Raw genomic sequence first — 25,853 nt, forward strand, 5'->3', positions numbered from 1 at the left:
CACTGCTGGGGCCGAGAATCCTTTTCACGGAAAATAAAGTGATACAAATACAATAAACTGTGGAAAAGCGGGAAAAAACAACATACTTATTTGAAAAAACTTATTTCATTGATTAGGAGAGTGAATTGGTTGGGACTATTGCACTTAATTGACCAAAAGAAAGAGATAAGATATGTTTTAGTCTAATTCCTGATATGTCCCCTACCTGTATTTATTAGTCAAGTTATATTTTAACTGAAGGCAAGAAATCTAGACCTTGTGCTTTCAATAAAAACAAGTATATTCTCCATCAAGAAAATCTCTTTACACAATCACAACATCTTATTTTTAGGTGAGTGTGGTTTTATGTATTCATGTTTAACTTGCACCGACATTTTTGCATTGGTTTTTTTCTCTCTATCGCTCTTTTTTTCCCCAGAAATGTTTACAGTTTACTGCACCTGATTGCAGTTAACCAGCAAGCCATTATATTTGACATCATTATAGAAAACCTAAACAGTCAAACACAGTGAAGCAGTGACGTATCAACAGAGGGTACTAATACATCTGTCTAGTCAATATGGAGCTTTACTTAAAAAATGTAGACATAGAAAATACAGAATTAGTAAATCTTCACTTGGTCTGATGTTTTCAAAACATCGGTTTTAATGCAGATTTACGTATGGCTGATGGGCCAAACCATATATATTTTTTGTAGTATCTTTATTTTGCATAACACTGCTACGTGTCGCTTCAGTTAAATATAAGTCACTTAACATTATTAATATGTGTTATCATTTTAATAACTGCTGGCTAGATTTTATTGAATAGTCTAAATAAATTCACATAAAAGTTTGACATATTGTGATTTTATTTATACAACTATAGTTTAGTCTCATATCGAAATAAAGAGAATCTCACAATGTCCGAGCCAACAACCCTGACCAATATTACATAACGGTTTCATCATTCATATCAAGAGCAAGTCCGAAATAAAATAACATTATTAAATTAATAGAATATTGTAGAAAAAAAGGGAGATGAGACTTTAAATTTGCCAAATGTATCCATCAAAAATTGCATTTTTATCATTTCAACAACTGCAGTCAAATGTAATTCTCTAACAAATAAAGAAAATCACCAAGAATGAAAATATCTCCAAATCTCCAAAAGCTTGTTTTGTTCACAAAGTGATTATTATTGTTATGTAGACACCTCAGAAAAGTTTCATCTGTCATGATCAATTTAAAAAAAGAGTCAGTATGACAACTTTTGGCAATGAACTGATGCAATCGGGCCTGTCCTCCTAGCAGGCAATGAGGCACACAGTGGGACAGCTTCATGAGCCATGAATAATCCATTAACCAAGAAGCACAGGAACAGATCTGGGTACAGGGTTGTGAGGCTTTAACTGAAACAACCTGTCAAATGGGGTCAGGATTGTTAACAAGATTGAGGCACAAGGTGAAAAAATTTACAAAAATGCAACAAAGTCACTTATGCAGCTGTGGATGTTTGTACTTCAGTACTCTTATTTCCCTGTTGTGTTTGTGGCCATAAATGTGAAAAAGTGTTGGAATTTAGGGAAAGAATCCCCAGTGAAATATGAAAAAAGGAAAATGACAAATACATTTGAAAGTTTTGTGATAAAGATTTGCTCCATTAAAGCTTTTGTAATGTAGAAAATAAGGTGAGGTGATGTCCCCTTCTCCTACTACTACTAATACTACTACTTCCACTACAACTCCCACTACCACTACCACTCCTACTACAACATCTACCACCAATTACCACCATCACTATTATTACTCTGTATTCTGATCCGCTGCCCCTTCTATGCACTTTATAGTACAAAAAAATGCTCTCACTCCTTAAAATATTAAGAAACAATACATGTCGAAAGTCCTTTTCCTGGGTCACCTTGTATTTTGACACATGATACAACAATTATGCCTCATACATATTTTCATGCTTTCACAACTTTGTTAAAAATGTAATTTAGACACACCATAAACCTACAGCGGCCATAAAAATAATAATTTCTCATACATACTATTGTACTATTGTACTAAGTGTCCAACTCAGACAAAAAATAAAATAGTTTAAAATAACAGGCAACCTACAGTGCCCATCTGTTGTGTCACAACTTTCACTTCGTATTTCTTACTCCAATTGTAACACCTTAGCGTAAACACCTACATATAATTAAAGTGGTAAAATACTCATGAAGCATATCGACCAAAATTAATGCATCATCAAAATTTTACCACATTTTGCAGATTTCCATTACAAATGGGAAAACAAACATACTTATTTGCCCTACATAATCTTGGGTAATTTGCAGTACATTAAAAAGTACTTGCAATAAAATGTCCTAGAATTGTATGTAAACCATTCTTTGACCCCTTTGCCCCTGTGTGCATTAATTGTGTCAAATCATGAAGCGGCTTGCCTTCAAACACGCGAAATGTGGGATGAACGAATAATCCTGTGTATAATACTGGCCCAGTATTGCTTTAAACATAATCCCAGGTTACAGTGGATGGGATGGATTCCTAATCCAAGGTCACATCATTAACTATGCCCCTCAATGTTTTTTATATGTATAGTTTTATATTGGTATTAATGAAACTATTGAAATCATAAAAGATTAAAGGTTTTATGTCAGATAAAAAATATTTAACCTTGGTTTTTATTTATTTTTTTACTATTTTTTAGAGGATAGAAGTAAAATGGGAAGCAAGAAAATGTCACATTTCCTGCCTTTGTTGATATGAACAACCTGTTTGCCGTAAATGTAATATCACTAATTACATGGCTTTAGAACCTCCTTCCCTCGAAACATAAGGTTAGATGGGATCAAGCAGAAAAAGACCAAGCCACAGGAGAGCCTGATCTGAGGCTTGCCCCTCCCCTACTTTGTTCAGCGTCCAACCTGCATCCATTGCTCAAAAGCTGTCATGCTTTACTGCATTCCAGCTTCTTATAATAACCATCTTCTTTATCTCTGTCTCATGTTCCTCCCAAGGCACACGTGAGATGCCCATGACGATATCTGCTTTGTATAAAATAAACCAGGCTATTGTTAAGGAGCAAATATTTGAGTTAGATAGATGAAAGTAAGTCCTCCCATGAAGGGAATAACTACAGTTATTTAAACCACAGTTGGTACTGATATTGATCAGTGCAAGATTCCACTGGCAACACAATGATTCATAAAAGAAATGCCATCAATCCAGAATAGAAAAGTGTGTAAAGTCTGGATAAAGTCATCAATTATTACTGAGGAGGTAAAATTCACTACAGCAATGGCATAAACATCAGTAAGATAAATTACTGAAATATAACATTGACTTGCTGAGTGTATTTTTTTTAAAAATGACATATAATATTGAATCAGAACAGATTTTAATACTTATTTAGTGCATTGTATGTTTGATTATCAACTAGAAAATAGTAGTAAATTTGAAAAAATAATTTAACCCCCTACAAATGATGATATAATTGGAAACAGATATTAATTGAATTTGCAATTAAATGTCCATCTAATTCATAGCAATAAACCACAATAATAAAATAAGCATGATCATACAACATTAAGTTAAAGTAGGATAATTCCTTTCTGCTGTTTACAATGCCCAATGGAACTCTATAAATGTGGTGACATTTTCACATTGTTATGTTTTTTTTTTTTTACTTTATATGTATTCTCCAGAGCTGATTAGTATTGGAGTACCAAGGCTATAACATCTTACAAAATGTGAAAGCTGATGGCTACAAATCTAATTTGCTTCCATTTCGATGCGGGGTGTCTATTGAATTATTTATGTACTGTAATGCTCAAAACAAAATATCATTCATTGTTGCTGTAAAAAGGTAATATGGAAGAGGCAATTGCTGCTGTCAAGCATCTTTGTTTGTGTTCAAGAGGCTTAGAAGGCTCCCGCTAACACTCTTTTATCATAAAGAGCTTTAGAGCAAGAATTTATAAGAAATTGAGGAAGAATCAGACATGTGTACTAATATCATTTCTGTCTTTCAGAGTAAAAGCAAGAGTAAATATTCGGTGTAAATAGCAATTTATGTGTTAGAACTCAACAGATTCCAAACAACAGCCTGACTTATAAATCTTTGAACCGAAATTATGTTTGAGCGAGTGGGCGCAGCAAGTGGGAGGGCGAAATCATTTCAGTCTAGGTCCAGTGCTCATCCATCGTAATGAACTTTATTACAACATGATCATTAGGTGCATAATTGAAAAACAGTTAGAAGCCGAATAGGTCATTTTCCAAAATGCATTTTGTAGAAGTGGAAAGTGTATGTGGAGTCAAACCATCTGAAATGTCGATGGGGATGATTACAGCCATTAAAACGGGCCTATTTAACTTTGCAAGCGGTCAAAGAACCCTCAAGAGAGTTTTTTTTTTGTACCATGACATTTTATAGATGTTCACCGGATTTCCTTGCGGCAACCATGACCTAAGACTAACAGCCCCCAAAATGTTCCCTAGGCACTGGAAAGTTGCCCACAAAAACATTTTCTTTCCTCATTTTGGACTTAATGGCTTCTGTCGTCATTGCGTGTCGGATAAAAACTCTATATTCTGGTTTTCACCCTATTTAACCTCAATATATAACATTGTAGGTAGTTGGCAAAACAACAAAATAGTATGGTATTACCTCCATATATAATAAATCCCACTGGAGTATAAATTGCATTTTATGTAGAGCATTTTTTTTTTTATTTTATCACAATCCAACAACAAATATACGTTATAGCGACAACAATAAAATGGAAAATAACAATCCAAATAGGAATTTGTTAATATAGTAGTTTTTCAGATAACTAATATCAGAAAAAACAACATAATAAGCTTGTTGGTGGTCTGATAGAAAACAAAAAAGAATGTCACATGCCCAGTGAACTATGAAACTATGAAAAACTATGAAAATAATTGTGATCTATATCGTCTTAAACAATACAGTACATACGATCAAAAAAAACATACCCGACAGAATCCTCCTGTAATGTTTGCAGAGTTTTATGACCTATAGAAAAATCTCCTAAAGGGAGCCTTCCAACTAAACTGATGGACCACAATCCCACTCCTGACATTTCTTTTGATAATCCCAGTGGCAGTTCTTAATAACACCCCTATCATACTACAATAATAATAAAAAGAGCAATCATATATAAAGGACATCTTATCCTAGATGCTTGGAGCAGTTCAGAATAGGTCTTACATAAATAGTAACAACAACAACAACAAAAACTAACACACACTAACATCATACTGCTTAAACTGTGGGAATCATGTTGGACGGTTGGTAGACTAGTTGGCAAAACGTCCAAACCACTTGAACTGGGAGGGTTGGCAGTGAATGGACTTCCTTAATTTGCCAGAGACAATTTAAATGCATTAATCTTCAATGGCACCCCCATGTTTTTTTGCACTTAAGGTCAGTTATCATATTTCTACAGAATGGAAAACTGGTAATGTCAATCTGAAAGGGATTGCTTTCTTTTTAAGATAAGGACGTCAGGGCTGAAATGTGTTTGTATATGTGAGTGAAAGTTCAAATTACTAAGCACCTTTGCAAGAGGACAAAATCAATCACAAGGCTTTAGCATGTTCAAGGCTTCCTCTTTGATCCCCATTAAGATACGATATTTGATTGGAGTGAGAAGGTCCTCAATTGCAAGTGACACAAAGATATTTGTCATGGTGTGAAGGCGGAGGACAGAGCAGAACATCCATCATCTTGTGACACTTCTCTGACTCACATTTGAAGTTATGGCTAGCAAGACCTCAGTCCTTGATCTCTAACACTTATTGCTTTAATGGCATGTTATCCGACTGCAGAGAGCTTGTGAATGACAGCTATTTATACAACGTTGATGGACAGGCTCGAGGTTATTCTCATATCTTGTTCTTACTGACATTCTCTGTTTTTGCTGTTTTTCAAACTTTCAAAACATATGTTCAATCAGTCAGTTCATGTTTTTCCAAAAACATACTTGAAATTTTAAATAAAGTACAAAAAAAACAATGCACATAAAAAAAAATGTCTTGGTAAAAGAATCAATAAAATTACAATATAATGAGCACATTTATTTAGTAGGTGCACAGATACAATACACTGATATGGCACCAAAATAAGGATGTTGGTATTGGAGAGTATACTAAGAAAGTTTCAGTGTTACAGTGTATGTACTTCAAAATCTATTTTACAATGACCGTTCCCAAGATGGGCGAGGGCTCCACATGCTACCATTAAAAATAACTAAATAAATAAAGAATGCTTGTCACTTTTCCTAAGAAAATGATAGTCCAATCATGTGGCATCCAATCATCTATCTGCTGTAAATTTAAGAGTTTATCAGTAGTAGACACCCATTCATTTCAAGTGAGGGGGTGGCAGCAAATGAATGTGAATTCATATGCAAAATTACTTACTATGTATTACTATACTACTTACTCTATGGAAATTTAGTATTTAAAGTATCTATAATATCATCTGATACCACACAACCAGGTATCGGAACCAGTAATAACAGTCGAAAATTGTATCGTTTTGGATTATTATAAATGCAATGTTAAAATTGTCATCAAAGTGTTACTTTATCGTGATAACTCCAAAACAAAACAAAATATTGAACGGCATTGAAGCTTGGGAACTACTATATTGAAAAAAGCAAAAAAATCATCAGACTGTTTTCCTGTAACATATTATTCTCCAACATTCATTGATTTATTGAACAGCTTATCCTCACTAGAGTTGCAGGGGGTGCTGGAGCCTACCTAGGATGCCCTAAGGATACGGAAAGTCATTCATAACGCTAACCCTAACGCACACACATACTCAGGGGCAATTCTACAAGCCCACCCTGCATGTTTTTGGGGCGTAAGCGGAAACCGGAGTACCTGAAGAAAACCCACGCAAGTGAGGAACAACAATATATGTATAAAGTATATAAAAAAATGATGGTGCTTATGAAAAAAAAATCGCGTTCTCATTTTTCTCATAGCAGAACAATGACAACTATGATGGGGATGGTATACAATCATAGGGGCATCACTTATTGCTTAGAGTCAAGGATAAAGTTGCGAGCAATGTGACAACATCGAAATCATCCACCTATTATAACTTGGAGACAAAAGAATGTTTCACAGTGAAGCCAACAACAATGATTGTATTGTATGTTTGCATCAAGAACAAGATTTTGCAATGTTCTTTCGTGTTAAAGGTTTGTGTTGAAAAGTCTTATCCATATGTTGAAAAGGTTGTATAACTACATATGCGCTTGAATATGAATGTCGTCATTTCAGTATTAGTTTCCCATGATTGTGCAAGTTAGGTATTCGTACTGTCACTTCACATGTACTTACTAAATAGGAATTCACGCTGAACATTCATACCTAAGGACATGCATGTTGTTGGGCGGAAAATGAAATACAGGATGAATAAAAAAAATACTTTTTTAGGCATGTGTTGGGAGATATGAGCAACTGATGGAATTGCATGACAGCAACCTTAAGTAAGTAAACACATACCCATTTCATAGTAGCCATGGTGATTTTAGTATAAAATATATCAGGTTCCAGGCTAAATTGTTATCAATTGCAATCTCAAGGGATTATATTTTTTTTATATTTAAAATAAATTTTAAAAATTGATTTGTGCTGGAAGATATCATCTTAATCATGCAATCTTTAACACATAAAAATGCCATTATTTTTTTCTCAATTGCATGTTTTGAAGGTTTAATTTATTCATTTACAACAACTCTTGTACTTTGTCAAGGTCACGGGGAGCTGGAGCCTAATTCATCTGACTTCAGGTGAGAGGCAGACTATACCCTTGTCAGGCGAAAAAAACAGGTGGCACTCAGTTATCATTTTCTATGAACAATGTCCTTCTTTTTAATCAACACTCTTGGTTTTATTGGATCGTTAAAAAGGTCCCCTTTTCTAGTGTCACTCTATAATAGACACATATATTTAATATTTAATTTTGGTAATCTAACATGAATCTGGCAGTTCATTGGTTAGCGCTTTATCCTCACAGTTCTGGGTTCGATCCCATGTTGGTCCTAAATATGTGGAGTTTGCATGTTCTCATGTTTCCTCTCATGTTATCCGGTATAGGCTTCAGCACTCCTCGCAACCCTCATGGGGATAAGTAGTTCAGAAAATAAATGAATGAATGAATAATGATAAATGACTGAATAACATAATTCTATTGTGGCTTAGTCGAGCACATCTAAAATTATTGTCTGCCACTTGCGCAATGTACAAAAGTATATTCCTTGACACCCTGCCACTTAAAATGAGTCGGTTATCTACCACATACCATTCATAAAAGAATAAATCTACCACTAATAAATTAATTTCAATTCACAGCAGAAGAATGACAGGCTTGGAAACTAAAGCTCAAAGAGAACATTTTAGTACTCAGCATTGGCACATTTCTTTTTAGTACTACTCCCCTTTACCAATGATGTCATTTTGGTGACGTATACATATTAGTGAAGCAATAGTAGTAAATTTAAATAAAGGGAAGAGAAAAGGAACATCTGGACTGCATACAATTGTTGGAAAAAGCCTGGTTAACACAAGGGAAGGTTTGATGAGGATCAAATCCAATCAGACAAGATGGAAGCTATAAAACACAGGGAAAGAAACCATAGCAGGGGACAAACAAATTACAGACCATGACAGACAGGCCCTGACCATCCTATGACCCAAGGGGTGGGATCACTTTGCATCCAGTGCAATATTTTACTGTCATATTTCAATTCCGAAGAGGCACTCATATATAATAAAGCAAGTAGTATAAATTCTGAGAACTTGTTTTTCATTTGATCGTATTTCTTGAAACTACACTAGTGTGTTATAGGCTTTGCTGTTCTTGGCAGGAAAATCCCTGGTTAGAGCCCAAGTTAGACTTTAAGGCAATTAAAAGCACAATTTCTGAGCCCAAGAGGATTGGCAATACGTACATGAAATGCTGGAGTGGGATTTAAAAAAAAAAATAGTGTCACTCTTTGCTCTGTTTACAACATAGACTGTGATAGAAAATTGTTTAAGCAACTAACAGTAGGGAAAAAGTACTTGATGAAGCCACTATTTTTGTCTTTTATATATATACGAAGCTCTGTGAGTTGATGAGGTTCTCGGAAGCAAAAAATAGAGGTGGACTATGAACCTTTAAGCTGCAGGACACCTAACACCCACGCAAGGGACCAGACCAACTCCAAATTGCACCTTACTGCTGCAATGGGGCATAATTGGTATGTTTGAGGTACGAACATAAACATGAATGGAACGAGACAGTTAATGAACCTTGAATTTGAAGGGAGATGGAAAGAGACACAGATAGCCCAATAAAGGATAAACAGTATGACACTTTTCATATTGTAAAGATAAATTGCCTGGGCTGGAACTAACTAGCTCACATGGGCACAGTATAGTAGATTTTTTTATATTACAGTAGGAGCCTTATGTAACTTTATTGTAACCTGATGCAAATGTGTATATTTGTGAAGCTGGTAATGACAAATCCACCTTTCTGGGACTTTCTCAAGCAGATAATTATAATTTATTTATGTGGTGAAAAGAGCAGTGATGTGAGTTTTCCATATTCTCACACATTTTTTATAGTTTTCATATTATGCTTGATCAATAAAAAATATGCAAAGTTGAAAATTAGCCTTTACCATCCACAATGTGATTCACTTGACGATGTTAGCTGTCTAATCTCATGGCATCTAGTCATTATTCTACTGTGAATCAAAGTGAGTTCATCATTAGTAGACATCAAATCCATTTGAAGTTGAAGGGTAGTTAGTGAATTAGTGTTCATTCATTCTTTAAAAGTCCTAGCGCTGTCAATACAGGGTGTCTCAAAAAAAGTACTCACTTTTAGAATTCAATTGTACTCACTTAGAATGAAAGGTCATTCTAAAAGTGAGTACTTTTTTTTTAGACGCCCTTTAGTGGTCATACAGTTAATATTCATTGAGCATTGGAATATAAAAGTACATAAAAATGGTATTGATAAAATAATATAGAAAATAAAATGTCAAAAATTGGTAACATTTGATTTAAATCTGAAATAAAACAAATACATGTTTTAATATTAAAAGTAGGGTTGGAGTCGAGGGTTCTAGGTCCGGACCTTCCTTTGTGGAATTTGTATATTATGCCCGGGTTTGTGTGGGTTTTATCTGGGTACTCCGGTGGTGTGACAATATAAATTGCCACTAGGTGTTACCTGTCTCCAAGTACCTTATGATTGGCTGCCAACAATACTGGTTTGCCCACCCCTGGTGTCCATACCCATGTGAGGATAAGCAGTAGAAAAAAATGAATGAAAAAGGTGAGAAAGATCATTTTAAAGTTTAAAAAGCACAGTAAATAAAACAAGGGACAAAAAATACTTGTCAATTACTGACAATTAATACTTTTGACAGGCATTTATAACAGTGAGGACAACAATATGTGTTTTTGTAGTCTTTATGTGGCACTACACTAAAACCACTTCAACTTGAGCTTTCCTTAGAGCCTAATCTTTTTTTGTACAGTCATGTTCAATTGAGGTGGTATAATAAGAGTTATCTTTTTCAATTTTAGAAAGTCTTACATTTACATGCACGCCCACACGTATAAACACAGCTAACAAATGGGGCAACTAGAGCAGATGACACCTGAATGCAATCACTCCTCGACAAAGTGAGCAGATGAAAAGTGACTGGGAAACAAAGATGGCAGATGATCCCATGAGAATCCCCATCGCTCTTTAAAATGTGAACTCGCCTTGATCGACCAGCTCTCTTCATCACTAATACAACTTTTGCACCTTTATCTGCTGTCTATCTCTACTCACAGCACATCTGTGTTCTTTTTTCTACAGACACCCACACTGCTTCTCCCACCTGCCACCCAAAACCAACGAATGGTCGCTGAGCGACAGTGGCCTGACTGGAATAAGAAAAGACAGACAACTTCAACTTCAATATTGTATTTTTGCAGGAGTTATATTAAAAACACTGCAAACGACCTTCAATGCACAACCAATAATTTAATATGATCTGAAATAATGTGAAACACCAAGTAAAAAACTTTTCTCTCAGTATTTGAAATCATATAAAAGATTCAGGCAAAGGTTTGTACATTCTAATGCGGGGTAGGGAACCTATGGCTCGGGAGCCACATGTGGCTCTTTTGATGAGTGCATCTGGCTCTTTGCTAACCTGTGGGCTAAAATATGGAAACCGCTGGTGACAGAACTGAGATATTACATCTAGAAATGCTTTGGTTTTTTTTTTTTTTTTTGCTATACTCTTCTGGAATACATCCTCATTGATTGGCAACAGCATAAGAATCTTTTAAAAAATATTGTTTTTTCAGTTTAAAAGTGGTGAAATTACAAAAAAAAATGAAAAGGCATTCATTTACATGTATGTATTTTGACTTTTAAATTCATAGTATGGCTCACAAGGAATAATATTGGAAAATATGAATTGTTTGTGGCTCTCTTCGTGAAAAAAAGGTTCCCGACCCCTGTTCTAATGCCAAAAAAATATGCTGTAACCAAAATAAACTAATGTGTCACATTACCTTATTTACACCGACACAAGCTCAAATATTTGGGATATTCATTTTCATTATTCTTATTGCATAAAAGATGTATTTAATTTTTTATGTGTATCCCAGTGTTAAGTGGTTAGTTCATCGGGCCTCACTGTTCTGGGGCCGTGGTTTGAATCCCAAGAGTCGCGACTTTGTGGAGTTTCTTCCATCTGACTTCACTGTTGATAGGTTTGAGCCCAACTTAGTGGTGATGTGATTGTAAGTGTGGGTGGTTGTACATTTTATTGTGGCATGTGGTTGGCTGACAACCAATTTGGGGTATCCCCCACCTACTGCACGCGGTTAGCTAGGGTAGGATACAGCACCCCTGACAGTCTATGTTGGTTTAAGTGGTATAGAAGATGAATGATTGTATATAGAAAAGTATAAGAATGTAAACAAATGTTTTTGTAGGAGTGTATGAACTCAAAAATGCATTGTATAATGCATGAATGCAAGGGGAAAATGCATGGTGTCACTGACAGAAAACAAAACTGTCTTAGAAAAGCAATAAAAAAAACATTAGGCTTATAAGCAGAGTGCTCTCTTCATTGAAAATGTTCAGGCGTTGGCTAAAATTGAGATGAGATTGATGGTCCCTCTTATTGCAGAGAAAATCAATGCTGAAGATATGAGACGTAGTGTGAAGTAGTTGAGGTTAAGGAGACATGACTGTACTAATTGTCTTGATAGTAAGAGAAAGTGGAAAAAAATGGGAAACAAACCTGAGGGCACAGCATTCTATGCTCTTGTTAAAAACAATAAAAATAAAAACTATTCAAGTAGCTTACCTTTCTATTTCTTTTGGGATAGCTTAACTGCAAAGAACCTTGTAAAATTGTTAAAGCATTCTTGAATGTGTTTGTCAGATTGACAAAGAATGTGACACGTTTCATTTATGCAGTTTAATCCAGGTGTTTTTTCTAAGCATGATTAGCAGAAGATAGTAACTAATTATGTATGGTAATTAAAATCTTGCAGTGGTATTTGTAATAACTGGAAAATGGGCATCCTAAAGGTTTTTGTGATCTGTTAAAGTGTGCAGGTGAACAAAATAATGTAGTATATATTCCAAAATATGCATTTGTTGTTTTCTTTGCTGTGTGCTGATCAGGCTTGGTGCCAATTTATCTAAATGTAGAAGAAACACAAAACCCAGCCTTTTTTTAAGAGAGAAGTACACTGACATCTAGTGGAAAATCTAAACTATCTCAGTGAAGGCACAACCTGAAGCCAATGTGATTTATTGAAAAGCACAAAAGATAGTTCAGTGATTGATAACACTTTCATGACATCTCAAACACAACAGAGATCTTTTTAAAAGTGTTCATTTTTTAAACCAACAGCAAGAAAAATAAAAGTACTGCCTGGAAATCAATGGGTTTGAGTTCATTGTAAAGCTGCTGCTACCTTGAGATAGTTGAGCTGGTGTGTGATTGACTAGAAAGAGTAGTGGACATACTGAGCTGAGAGAAACCACTATGATTGGACTCCAGGCTGGTCATGGATCCCCTAAAAAAAAAATCAGACATAGTGATTGCTTTACAAACACTTACTGTATTTTCACAACAATAAGGCGCACTTAAAAGTCTTAAATTTTCTCAAAAATAGACAGAGCGCCTTATAATCCAGTGCACCTTATATATGGAAAAAAACAGAAAACCAAAAACTAAAAACCACCACTGTCGGATATTAAAAAAACACAAACGCTTGAACTGAAACAATACTGTTAAATATGCAGATGCCATCTTAGTTTACAAAACCTTCCATCATATAGCTCCTCCCACACTGCAAGATTTTATACAAAAAAATCCAAAACATCAACAATGGCTGGCTCTAGAGGTGACTGTGTAGTGAGTGCTTCATACCTGGAAGTCAATATGAATTACAATATTTTCACGACTATAAGGCGCACTTAAAAGTCTTAAATTTTCTCCAAAATAGACAGTGCGCCTTATAATACAGTGCGTCTTATATTTGGAAAAAAATGTCATTCATTGAGGGTGCGCCATATAATGCGGTGCGCCTTATAGTCGTGAAAATACGGTACATCTTTATTCAGAAAACATCTAGTATAATGAAATCAAATCATATGGACGACCATATAAATCAACTGACCTGATATCTCTGGAAGCCAGCACTTCAGTATAGTACATAATCTTACACTTGTGTGAGGAAACTTGTAGAGAAGCCAGCACATCATCCACACAAGAGAGGCTAGAAGATGAGGCAGCTGGGCAGCCGTAAAAGGACCACTGGAGAATGTAATATCCAGGCCAGCGAGTGATGTGAGAGCCCTGTTAGAACATTTCAAAGGTTCAGGATCAATATAGGCTCGGCTACTCCACTAATAGGGAAGTGTGGACAGGTGTCAGATGTGGCACATTAAAAGCAAGTCTAAAAATAGAAAATCTTTGTGCTACTTATTGTGTTCATTCCATTTACCTGTGCACTCTCTCCTTCTTTGCAGGTGAGGGATTTCTCTACCAAGCTGTAGTCGTGGCCCAGCACCCAGCTCTTGTCTAATAACTGCGAACCCCCAAAGGATGTTAAACCACTGGCTCCAATTATGTCTTTCTTTGGCAGTTGTGGGGGCCTCTTTGAATGGTAGATGTTAAAGAGCACGTCCCCTTTACACATATCAAAGTCCCAGGTGATTACGGAGGAGGCTTCTGTGATCTCAATTAAAATCTAAATACAGACAGAATAAAAAAAAGAAAAGAAAAATAGGAGATAGTAGTCAGTAGATAAAAGTAAAAGTGATATCCACTTAACGTCTCCATTTATTTTTCTTAAAATATGTGTAATTTCATTCCATACTATACAATGTCACCTTATATTTTATAATGAAGTATATGTACTACGAAAAGCAGCATTTGGAAGAGATATGGTTGTGAAAGATGCAATAAAGTCAAAGAATTGTGTTGAACAGCTCACTAATAAATCATTTTCACAGTTAGCAAATGGAAAATGTTCACATTTGTATTTTTGTAACAGTAGATGATATAAAATTTTCTCTTTGGTTTTCTGTATATTACACAAATTAAAGCGTGGATTTGTCGATTTACATAATTTAAAATAAATCTAAATCAAAAACCTTTATATACAGCTGCGTATAACAAAATTGGTGGTGCTACTCCTCAAAGTACGTTTTCCCAGTAAAATAAATAAAAATAAAAACATAAGTCATATAAAAATATAAAAAGTCACATCCTGGCAAAGTAAATTCTAAAATATTGCACAATTGCTAATAAAAATGGCAAATTATCGATGACAATTAAAGGATATATTTGTACATTCAACTCCTTTCATAGTGCAAAAACAAGTTACAGTGTTGATATTGAAGTTATTGGTACCTCATATGGAGCTCCCTTGAAAATATTGGCACTTTTATATATGGATTCTGTCAATAATCGGTTGTCTTCAATCTCCAGTTCATCTGCTGTCCTGTACAAAGACTTTGGTACTAAACCTCCTTCTGGAATGTCACACTGAAACATGAACAAAAAAACGGTATTACATACAGTTCTATATGCAGATTAAAAAAAAATTAATAATCTCACCAGACAGTCCCCTCCCAAAAAGTCAGGGATGAATTTATGATCAATGTAGTCAACCAAACCACCTGGACCTTTAAAATCATTTGCAGCATAAACAAGGAACTTCTTACGGGTGTTTTCATTGATTAGAGGGCTGACCTAAAACATAAATCACCTCTGAGAACCAAACCACATGTTGATAACACTGTTTATATTCCACATAATCTCAAAATTCACAAAGGGAAGTGGGGGCAAAAACAGATGTATTCTCAAGCTATGTGTAAAAAAAGTACAGCTAAATTTTATCTACTTTTCTAATGATTTTTAAAATTTATTTTCAGTAGTTAATTATTGCAAAGAAATAAAATTAACAAAAACAAACAGCAAATCAATTATTTTTTTGACAACATGCAAAATGCAAAAGCTTTTTAGAAAAAATGACGTTGATTTTCAAAATTAATTGTTATATTAAGTAAAAATCTCAAGCCAAAAATGAAAGCTTTCAACATTTTATTATTTTTCATAAAAATTGCTGGAAAAATAACATCGTTTTTAAGTTATTTTTTGTTTCATAGGTTTGATATAAAAATGTGTATTTAGTAATTTGGTAAAAACAAGCATAGTATGGAAAATTTGTCATATTTGGCCACATCTGTTGCATTGAATGTATTGGCTATAATGTTAAATGAATGCCATTTTTTCCTCACCAGGGCCCACAGCACAGGGAAAATTCTGGGCGCTTTTAACATGAGGAGACAGCCCAGAGTCTCCGGGTAATTGGCCTCCACTACTTCGATAATTCTTAGTAGTGCCTTAAGTCCTGGTCTCCAAAGATGACGCATGTTAAGACCCTCTAAATCGACCAAGCAAGTCCAGCAACTGGAAAACACAATCTACATTATATCCTATATAATACAAATTAGTTTTTATCTCATTGACTTCTATTGACATCAATCGACATTCAGTTAAGTTGAGATGCTTAAATACACTAATAAACCTCATCAGGCTTGCTTTTTGCCCCCTCCTATCAACTCAGCCCAAAGCTCAGGGCATGAATTTAATATCTACTACTGATAAACTGATTTAAATTTACTGCAGAAGCATATAAAAAAATGTCACATGATTTCTCATCAATGACACTGAACGAGTTAACATACTGCCATGTATAATTTCTGGCACCTGATTGGTCGACCAAATGTTGTTGTATTTTCCTCACAGCGCCTCAATCCCTCTTCATTGATGGCAACAACCTGCATAATGGAGGGGACGCATAAATGTCAGACATGATACCTGTAGGAAGAATGGTTGAATCATTTTCAGATGTAATCTTAAACCCTTTCACCTGCCTAACCAGCACCTCTTCCGTTAAGGAGCGAATCAATCCCTTCGTGTCCATATGACCCAAACGTAATATGTAGAGAGGACGGCCATCTAAAAGACATAAACATATTACAAATAACACACAAATACATAGTGCAGATATCACATAAAAAACTGAGCATTCACTGAAAAGATTATACATCTTTCATTGGTTTTAGAAAAAAAAACCATTTACATTTTAAAGTTAAGTGTTCACATAGAGAAGCACTCACACGTTAGTTAATAATTTACTTGCTTAACAAGTTGCAATAAATACTGAAGGAAGAATCTTTATCTCTAAGGGGCAATTTTCCCAGAACGATAACGGAAGAAAAACGCAAAAAAAAAAAAAAACTTTATCGTCTAGACTGCTGATGTCAAACCAATTTCATAAACAGCCAAGTGGATGCTACCTTTGCTTCCAAAAAATGAAGACACATGTTCACCAATCTAATCTTCTACATGTCTAATCAATTGATAGGAGTCATGGGCATGTTTCAGCAGAAAATTCAATGGTTAAAATGTATTGTGTGGGGAAAAAAGCCAGGATGTTTTGTGAAAGTGACACAGTAGCTAAAATCTGTAAACTCTTTTGGTGTGGAAATCATGATGGTGGGTTAGAAATGCAAAACTGACATACACAAGTATTTCTAGGGATGCCCCAATTTACAGAATCGACCCCATCTTTTAAACCCCAGACCTGACCCTTCTCAATTTTGGTGACATCTGCCTCCAGGGTTGCCAGATCAGAAAGACACATCTCCAGCTCAATCACACCAATAAACCTGCCCAGTTAAGCCAAAATTTTACCAAAAGTAGCCTATTTCATCAGCTCAACCAATTGCATTTCTGTCATCCCAATTGGTTGTAAACAGATCAATTGAGGGGGAATCTATTCAATCATTCAAAACTGAAGACCAAGAGCAGAAGGGTAACACACAGGAATCAACGTTTGCTAGTGCTGCCATCTGCACACAAGTTGTATGTAATACATCAGCAAATTGGAATTTTATGGACTTTTTTTTGTCTCTGAGTGCACGTAAATTCCTAGATGCAAAAAAGTAACATCAGAATACCGCTTTGGCGTGTTTGTATGTAGGTATATGTAGAAAATTATCATTCAAATATTGACTATACCTTTGTCATTGTGGTGCCAGCCTCCAGTATAGTAATCCTGAAGAAGTTGGGGGCGTTGCCATGAGTCCAATACATAATCCACCTGGTATTTCTTCCTCCACGTCAATGATTGACACAGAAGGTCTCGAGCCTTGTCAAAGTTAAAATCTGTGGTTGTTAAAAAGCGCAACACGTGCTGATCCTTTGGAATCTGTTATTAAGCAAAAAAAGAGAATTTAAATCTTGAAAATAAAAAAGTCAGATGTAAAAAAAAACATTGAATAAGGCCATGATAAAAATAAAGGGATTCATTTTGTTTCATTTGTCAAATGTCACCGCAAATTGAAAAAAAAATACTCTATTTGTACTTATAACTAATTGATGTGCAAAAAAACAAGTTGATGTATGTAGATAAAATGTACCTGACCTTGCCCTTGTGGGTTTCTTGGAGCCATTTCCGCAGTCGAATAAGACAGCTTTCCTGCAGAGGCGTTAAATCACCTAGGTAACGTCTGATGTAATCAGCATCCAACTTGTCTGCAGGCCAAAACACAGGATCAACTTGGCACATAGTCCATGGCATGCATTACAGAAACTCCGGCACTTTCACCCTGTCTGGAAATATAACTACATAAACTAAAATCCATCTAAAAAAATACACACTCTTGCAATGTAATGCAATTAAAATGGATTTAATCCTACCAGTAGCAAGTCTGTAATGTTAGGTATTACATAAATTCAACGAACATGTTGCCTCATGTTGATCTGATTGTCCTGTAGAGACACATAACTTTTGTCAAACTATGAGCAGTTTTATTTTTTCCACGTACTTCCCTCTACAAACAATTGGAACATACCTTTATTTGTAATGTTGCACGAATACCCAATTTGGCACTATTTATATACACTAATTCTAAGAAATATTTCCGATAGAGCATAATATTTACTTTTAAAAATATAGTTTTCAATTGCCTTACCTAAGATGGTCACCAACAACAAATCAATTGCAGCCTATTTTTTTCCCTTTGGCCAAAATGCGCCCCCGCACCAATTAGTTCATCACTTGTAGACATCTAATTCATTTGAATGTAATTGGCTGCCAACGCTTCCATTGGATTGGATGTCTAAAAGCCAAAGATTTAAGCAGTATCTGACTAAGCCATGATTTCAATTGTTTTACTGTCTAATGAGAATGCAGTAATTTAATATTTGAAAAAAAACTATATTTTAAGCTTTTTTTGTTTTTTAAGTAGTACCTATCGCTATTGGGCAGGCCGATGGCTGAGTGATTAGAGCGTCGACCTCACGGATCTGTTGTCTTGGATTTGAATACGGGTTGGTGCATCTGTGTGGAGTTTACAGGTACTGCCGTGGCCTGCGTGGCTTTTCTCCAGGTACTCTGGTTTCCTCCCACATTAAAAAAATGCATAGTGGACTAATTGGACACTCTAATTGCCCCTAGGTATGAGTGTGAGTGTGAATGGTTGTTGGTCACCTTATACCTTCCGATTAACTAGGCACCGATTCAGGGTGTCCCCCACCAGTCAGCTGGGATGGGCTCCAGCACCCCCAGCAACCCTTGTGAGGATAAAGCGGTTCAAAAAATGAATGAAAACGGTCGTTCCCATATCTAAACATGTCAAAATTGGTATTAGGTCCCAAAAAATGGTATTGGTGCAACACTATTTGGCAATGAATACACCCTTGAATACAGTAAACAAGTATTCCTCTCTAATTCTTAACATACATTTAAAAGATATTTATACATTTGTAGCTTTGAAGAACTATACTACAAATCCCTGAAAGGTCTTTTTGGCACTTTGGTCGTTAATATGTTTTCAATCTAATGACGGTAAATCCCAAACACTTACCATCAGGAGAGGTCGTCAATATCTCTTTGGTACTGTCCACCTCATGAGCCGGGAGCATAGGTTTAACACAATTTCCAGGGATGATATCTGTAGGAGAGGGTTCAGTCCAACGAGGTATATGTTTTATGCCCTCCTTTTCAAGCTCTTTGAGGTGATACTGGATAATTTCGTTCCCCTACCAAGATTGGATAAACACAATTTAACATCAATACGACTGAACATTAGCAGAGACAAAAAAAGTAGTTCAATCAATTACAGAACACATTTATCAAGCCCAAAGTTTCACAAATTTCAATCGTTAGTCAGAAACCCAGATAAACGAAAATACAAACCTTTTCTATGTTACTGGCATACTGCTTAATTGCTATTTTCTCTGCCATTCCTTCAAAGCCATAAAATGATTTAACATCAAGACTAGCTGTTTGTTCAAAATATGTCCATTCTTCATTCTCTGGATGAACCTGTATAAAAAAAAAGACCCACATTTTTGTTTATTTATTATGCTGCAGTTTCATTGTGGTTGTCCATAACATAAAAAACAGCACAGAAGTAAATGTTGTTAAAGTATATTATCCATTTCAAACACAGAATCAATATAATAATCTGTCAACTACTTCTGAAATACCAAATTTTCATCTTAACCATAGTTAAAGAGGTATTTCACAAATCTTTCTTTGGAAATAGTAGGTGTCATTTAATGAAGAAGTAAAGTGCTCGTTTTACATATAATTCCTTGAATAGAATATCTTTAGTGATTTAGATGATCTGGATTTTGAGTCAAGGCTTACCGAGTATTTGCAGTACTCTTGGGAAATGACTCTGCTGGAAAACGATTCATTTATGATCTCAATGGCAAGTGTCCGCTCTCTGCGGTTCAATGTGTTCTTTTGGATGAAATACAGGTAGTCTACACCAGCAATCTGTGTAGAGACAAAGGAATTTTTTTTGTCAACCCTGGGAATTTTCAATAAAATACTGTTAGTAAGTCAACACAACTTTGAACACATGCCAGTATTTTATTAGGTAATGAGAAAATACATCATTTTTTTAAATCCTCCAATATTTTGACCTATTTTTCAAAAATGTTTTAAAGGGCGAATGTAGTAGTGCTCTTTCAGTATAGTTTAAATGCAATTGCTTTGTTATGTTATATAACATAGAGTTTATGAATAGAGTGGATAGAGTTTATAAGTAAGAATAACCAAGGGATTTCAGATATTTGTAGAGAAAGAAGAGTGACGGTGATAATAATAAATTAATTAAATGTTGCATAGGGCACACGTAGGTCAAATTAATGGTGATAACAATAAATTCATTAAAAGTTGCACAGGTCAGATATAGGTCATATTAATGGTGACATTTTTTTCTGTTTTGACCTTTTTTTTAGTAGCGTTTGATCAATGGCGTGTTGACTAATTGTATCCACTGTAACTGACGACTAGCACCTACAATTTAAAATACTTTAAAAAAAATAGTATCACAATGTCATGTTTAAAAAAAAAACATATTACATCAAAACCAATTTGAAAGATACCCGTTTAAGTAGTCGAGGAGCGTCAATGTCAATCGTGCAGCGTCTTTCAGTAACCAGTGTTGAGCCGTCCTGGCTTTGGTTTTCACTGATGACCTCACTGTCTATAAACACTGGAATCAAGGAACACTTTGGGAATCTTTTGTGGTAAGCCTGTTAAAGAATAATTAAGCTGCATATTTATTTTCATGTCGTAGTGACAACAAAGACAAGCAGGAACAAAAGAAAAAGCTTTTTCTTCCTGGCTTTACTTCACGCAAAAAAAGATGTATTATTCTCTAGTCATATTAGTGTGCTGGCAGGTTGGTAAAAGCACAGCAGGGTATTCTGAAATGTCCCTTTATGCCCACCACAGCTAACATAATATTAGGGTGAATTATTGTTTCTTAAATTCAGATGAACAGTGTTGCTTCAGCGTGCACTTGCTGAAAGCATCCCAGCATGAGAAAAACAAATGACCAAATTACAGCAATTTGACAGTTATTGACTTTTTCTTTTAACAATAAAAACTCTGTGGGCTTGTAAATGATTACGACAACAGTATTTTTATGCATTGTTACACGGGTAACATTTTATGAGGGTTGCAATAGATGAACGAATCTAAAGTGAAGGGGTGACAGTATGTTATATATACGAATATGATACAATATAACCTCTCCAAAATAATTTTAGGAAGGGCGACAAGCACTCTTTTTTTTGCAGCTGTTTGTGTGGCTGGTGGCCGTTTTGTGTAGCATGACCGGTGGTTGGAAACTTGATAGCAAAAAGTACATATTGCACAACATCGGTACAATATTTCTTAGTACTCCTCAATACCAATTACATAATTCGTGTACCATTTAGCCACCAATGCGAAACACCATTCAAAAGCCAAATACATGTAATCACATGCATTGAGTTTGGAGGAAGGGTATCTAAGACATGTCTTATTTCCCACAAAGGGTGCCAAATTGAAGCATAGTTGCAACAAGCCTGTTTATTTGTTTGAGTTAACAAGCAGCTGTGGCAGGACGCGTATGTTAAGCCTAATCATTGTTAAAAGTGTCAAATATGCATGTTCAAAACAAGAGTGAATATGACAGTTGGCACATCGGGATGTCGTGGAACAATCGAGACATTGTTCAAGCTCGAAGGACAAACTGACAAACTAGTTCAAATAACACTGTAAGGCAGGGGTGGGCAAAGTATTCCACAAAGAGGCGCTGTGGGTGCGGGCTTTCGTTCCAACCTCTAAAGAGGAAACCTTTCCACAAATCTGGTATTTAAGAAGTGCAATTAGTGGATTGCAGTCAGGTGCTTCTTGTTTCAGCAGAAACCCCATTGGTAAAACTCTATGAGCTGGATGGGTTGGAACAAAAACCTGCACCCACAGCGACCCATGAGGACCGGTTTGCCCAACCCTACTCGCAGGTAATTTACCAATAGTACCTTGGCGATCAACATAATGAGCACCCCTGCTTTAGACTTTGGAAACTTATTTTAAGAAACCTTTTCACGTTGTCAAACCGTGACTGCATGTTTACTTGGACTATGTATTCAACGTTTCACAGCTGATGTCTACAGTGCAAAGGGTGACGGTCCTGCTTTGTGCAGATTACATAACTAGTTTAATGTATAACTTTCGAGCTAGAAGTCAAAGCCAAAAAAGATTGCTTGCTCTGGTGAAAATAAATATTTACTTTCCATACAACTCTTCTTGTATATATACTAAACAAAGATGTCTCAATGAATCCAGCCAACCCTATAAAACATTTAGGTAGAAACAGCCGCCTGTGAGGGCGGCCTGGCAGGTGAGCGGTTAGTACATCGGCCTCACAGTGTGGGGGACCTGGGTTGAAATTCAGGTCGGTCAACCTGAGTGGAGTTTCTATGTTCTCCCTGGGCATGTGTGGGTTTTCTCTGGGTATTACGGAATCCCCCACACTCCAAAGACATTCATGGTAGGCTGATTGGACACTCTAAATTGCCCCTAGGAATGAGTGTCAGCGTGAATGCTTTAGCCAGTCTACCATGCATGTTTTTGGAATGTGGGAGGAAACCACAGTACCCAGAGAAAACCCACACAACCCCAAAAAGCATGCAAACTCCACACAGTAAGAACTGTATATATATGTATATATATATATATATATATATATATATATATATATATATATATATATATATATATATATATATATATATATATATATATATATATATATATATATATATATATATATATATATATATATATATATATATATATATATATATATATATATATATATATATATTTTTTTTTTTTTATTTTTTTTTTTTTTATTTTTTTTTTTAAACATACTAATAAATGTGAAAATGTATTACAGTATTAAGGGTCCTCTGTGTTAAAAAGAAGTTTCATAAACTAACAAGTCACTGTGACAATAAATGCTTAAAGGTCTTAAATGTAAACTTTTGAAAAGCTGCGCACTGACCACAGTTACTGCAATGATTTAAATATTTTTTTCTTTTGACTCTTGAGGAAAGTATCTTATAAAAGTTTTTTGTTTTTTTAAACTAAGTGGATTCAATAACAATGGGATGGATACATTATCGGAATAAGTAACCATTTCAACTCACACTAGCTACAACAAATATGGCCAATACAGTAGAGAACCTGCCACAAAAAGATACAACATGCAGTATCAATGTTTAACTAAATGTTAACAATAGTACTCACTGCCATTATTAACTCGAATGAATGTTTGTAGACCCGGACAGGTGACTGGTATTCTCGAACCATGGTTGCAGTTTAGTCAATTCCTGCTGAATAACAAGATAACAACTTGTACTCTGTTCTAATGAAATGATTCACTGAAAGAAACTGAATAAAGATGACAACAACCATCACATTTACATAACTCTGCACCATGCTTATTATCACAGATTATGCACCCTCACAGTTGTTTGCATAAAGCCTTTTGTTCCAGAACATATACTTACAGCAATCCAATGTTGATCACTTGGTTTAAGATGTTTTAAATTTCTGATCCATTAGAATGTTGTCCACTTTGTCAAAGCTGGCAGGTAGAAATGACATGCTATGCCTTTTTGGATGTTGTAAAAATGACGAGCACTTTGGCCAGATGGTGAATGAGAGTGAACTCCACCTCTTTCAAGCCAACTGGAAGCCACACTTGCTTTTCACATCTAGTAACCCTGATGCAAAAAGACCGTTATGTCATAGGTTAGTGTAGCATGGGATCTAACCTTGAAAAAAAAAATGCTTTCACAACAGACTGACATTTAACTGTAAAAAGGAATAGCAGAGGTTTCTCCTGAGCCAAGGACCACATTATTTTTCTATTATGTTGAAATTCCCAAAAGTAGACTGATATACTTTTAGGGTGGGACTGTCTGTTATTCCCAATAAAATTTGCGAGACATGAATCCGTACGAATTCATGAGTCATAAAATAATTCGGAAATACTCTACGATATAACCTAAAGGTGGAAAAAGTTATTTCTAATTAGAAATAAACAATATTAATTTTATTTACTTCTGTAGACAACCTACCAAAAACTTCAACCTCACATACTATAAGCATAGTTCAGTGCAACATTTCTGTAAATACACCTTTACATGTCACACCATTACTATGCCTTCTTTTTGCACTAAATCAAAATAGTTAAACCTAATTTTGCATTGATACATTAATATTGAGGGCAGCCTTGGCAGAAGAGTGGTTAGCACGTCGGGGTCACAGCTCTGGGGTCCTAGGTTCAAATCAAGGTTGGTCCACCTATGTGGAGTTTGTATTTTCCCCCCAGGCCTGCGTGGGTTTCATCCGGGTACTCCGGTTTCCTCCCACATTCCAAAGATATGCAAGGTAGGCTGATTGCACACTCTAAATTGCCCTTGAGTATGAGTGTGAGCATGAATGGTCATTTGTGTTTATGTGCCCTGCGATTGGCTGGCCACCAATTCAGGGTGTGCCCTGCCTCTGGCCTGAAGTCCGCTGGGATAGACTCCAGCACCCCCCGCGACCCTAGGATAGAGAGATTCAGAAAATGACATGAAATGGAAAAAAACTTTATATTTTTGCCTGAAAGAAATCAGTTTTAAATAACCCTTATGAAATAACTTGTTTTCAATATTTAATCGAATAAATCCAGCAAGGCAATTTCATTACAAGGAAATGATTTATATTTGCCCGGAGAAACATTTACAACGTAAAAGCCTCAAAGAATATTACTTTGCATGCAAAAAAAAGAATTATTACCGTGTTTTAGATCGGGTTCCTGACGTTAGATGATAAAGATGAGGTGTCAATCGAATACTGGAAAGGACCAGGCTCGTGACAGAGTGATTCGATAACTGTAATATCTGTAATTATTCATTTTAATTTCTTCCCCTCAAATTACCCTTTAGTTTTATTTGCGATCGTTGAAGAAAAATAAAGAACACTGTCATCATGCCTGAATGATTTGTGACATACAGCTTTCAAAAAGCATGACGTCATTACGACTGACGCCAATGCGCCGCGATCTTGCAAAATAGGTTTAAAAAAGTTTGTATTTTTACAAACTAGGACATTATTAAAACAAATACTCCAAAATATTTCATTCATTCATTTTCTGAACCACTTATCCACACAAGAGTCGCGGGGGTGCTGGAGCCTAACCCAACTAACTGTGAGCATCAGGTGGAAGACGCCCTAAATTGCTGGCCAGCCAAACGCAGGGCAGAATTGAGAAACACAAACCATGAACGCTCATACCTAGAGGCAATTTAGTATCTTATATAATAATACCCTTATTTTGAAATTCACTGGCCACATTACAAATGTTATTTTTCAAAA

The 25,853-nt window shown here is 35.5% G+C and overlaps 1 protein-coding gene across 1 annotated transcript; it reads right to left on the reverse strand.

Moving 5' to 3' along the window:
• Positions 1 to 832: 832 nt before the first annotated feature.
• Positions 833 to 25,458, reverse strand: LOC144208496 (SEC14-like protein 1). Its single transcript, XM_077734383.1, has 18 exons — positions 25,275 to 25,458; positions 23,996 to 24,211; positions 23,733 to 23,818; positions 21,035 to 21,184; positions 20,289 to 20,420; positions 19,833 to 19,961; positions 19,501 to 19,675; positions 18,057 to 18,166; positions 17,651 to 17,840; positions 16,497 to 16,585; positions 16,334 to 16,404; positions 15,862 to 16,033; positions 15,179 to 15,313; positions 14,972 to 15,106; positions 14,061 to 14,306; positions 13,734 to 13,912; positions 12,407 to 13,127; positions 833 to 1,400 (listed from the first exon to the last, which is right to left on the reverse strand). Exons 3-17 carry the CDS (start codon positions 23,793 to 23,795, stop codon positions 13,022 to 13,024), a joined length of 2,082 nt encoding a protein of 693 aa, XP_077590509.1. The 5' UTR covers positions 23,796 to 23,818; positions 23,996 to 24,211; positions 25,275 to 25,458; the 3' UTR covers positions 833 to 1,400; positions 12,407 to 13,021.
• Between the last annotated feature and the right edge of the window lie 395 nt (positions 25,459 to 25,853).

Source organism: Stigmatopora nigra, chromosome 15 (genome assembly GCF_051989575.1).
Source record: "Stigmatopora nigra isolate UIUO_SnigA chromosome 15, RoL_Snig_1.1, whole genome shotgun sequence".
Taxonomy (NCBI): domain Eukaryota; kingdom Metazoa; phylum Chordata; class Actinopteri; order Syngnathiformes; family Syngnathidae; genus Stigmatopora; species Stigmatopora nigra.

Bases quoted from the DNA above. Each gene is read 5' to 3' on its own strand.
- LOC144208496 (XM_077734383.1), bottom strand. From the start codon at position 23,795: ATGGTTCGAGAATACCAGTCACCTGTCCGGGTCTACAAACATTCATTC. The intron at 19,962-20,288 runs GTAAGCCTTGAC...TTTTTTATACAG, and splicing joins AAGAGTACTGCAAATACTCG to GTTCATCCAGAGAATGAAGA. The intron at 15,107-15,178 runs GTGAGATTATTA...TTCATGTTTCAG, and splicing joins TTTTGGGAGGGGACTGTCTG to TGTGACATTCCAGAAGGAGG.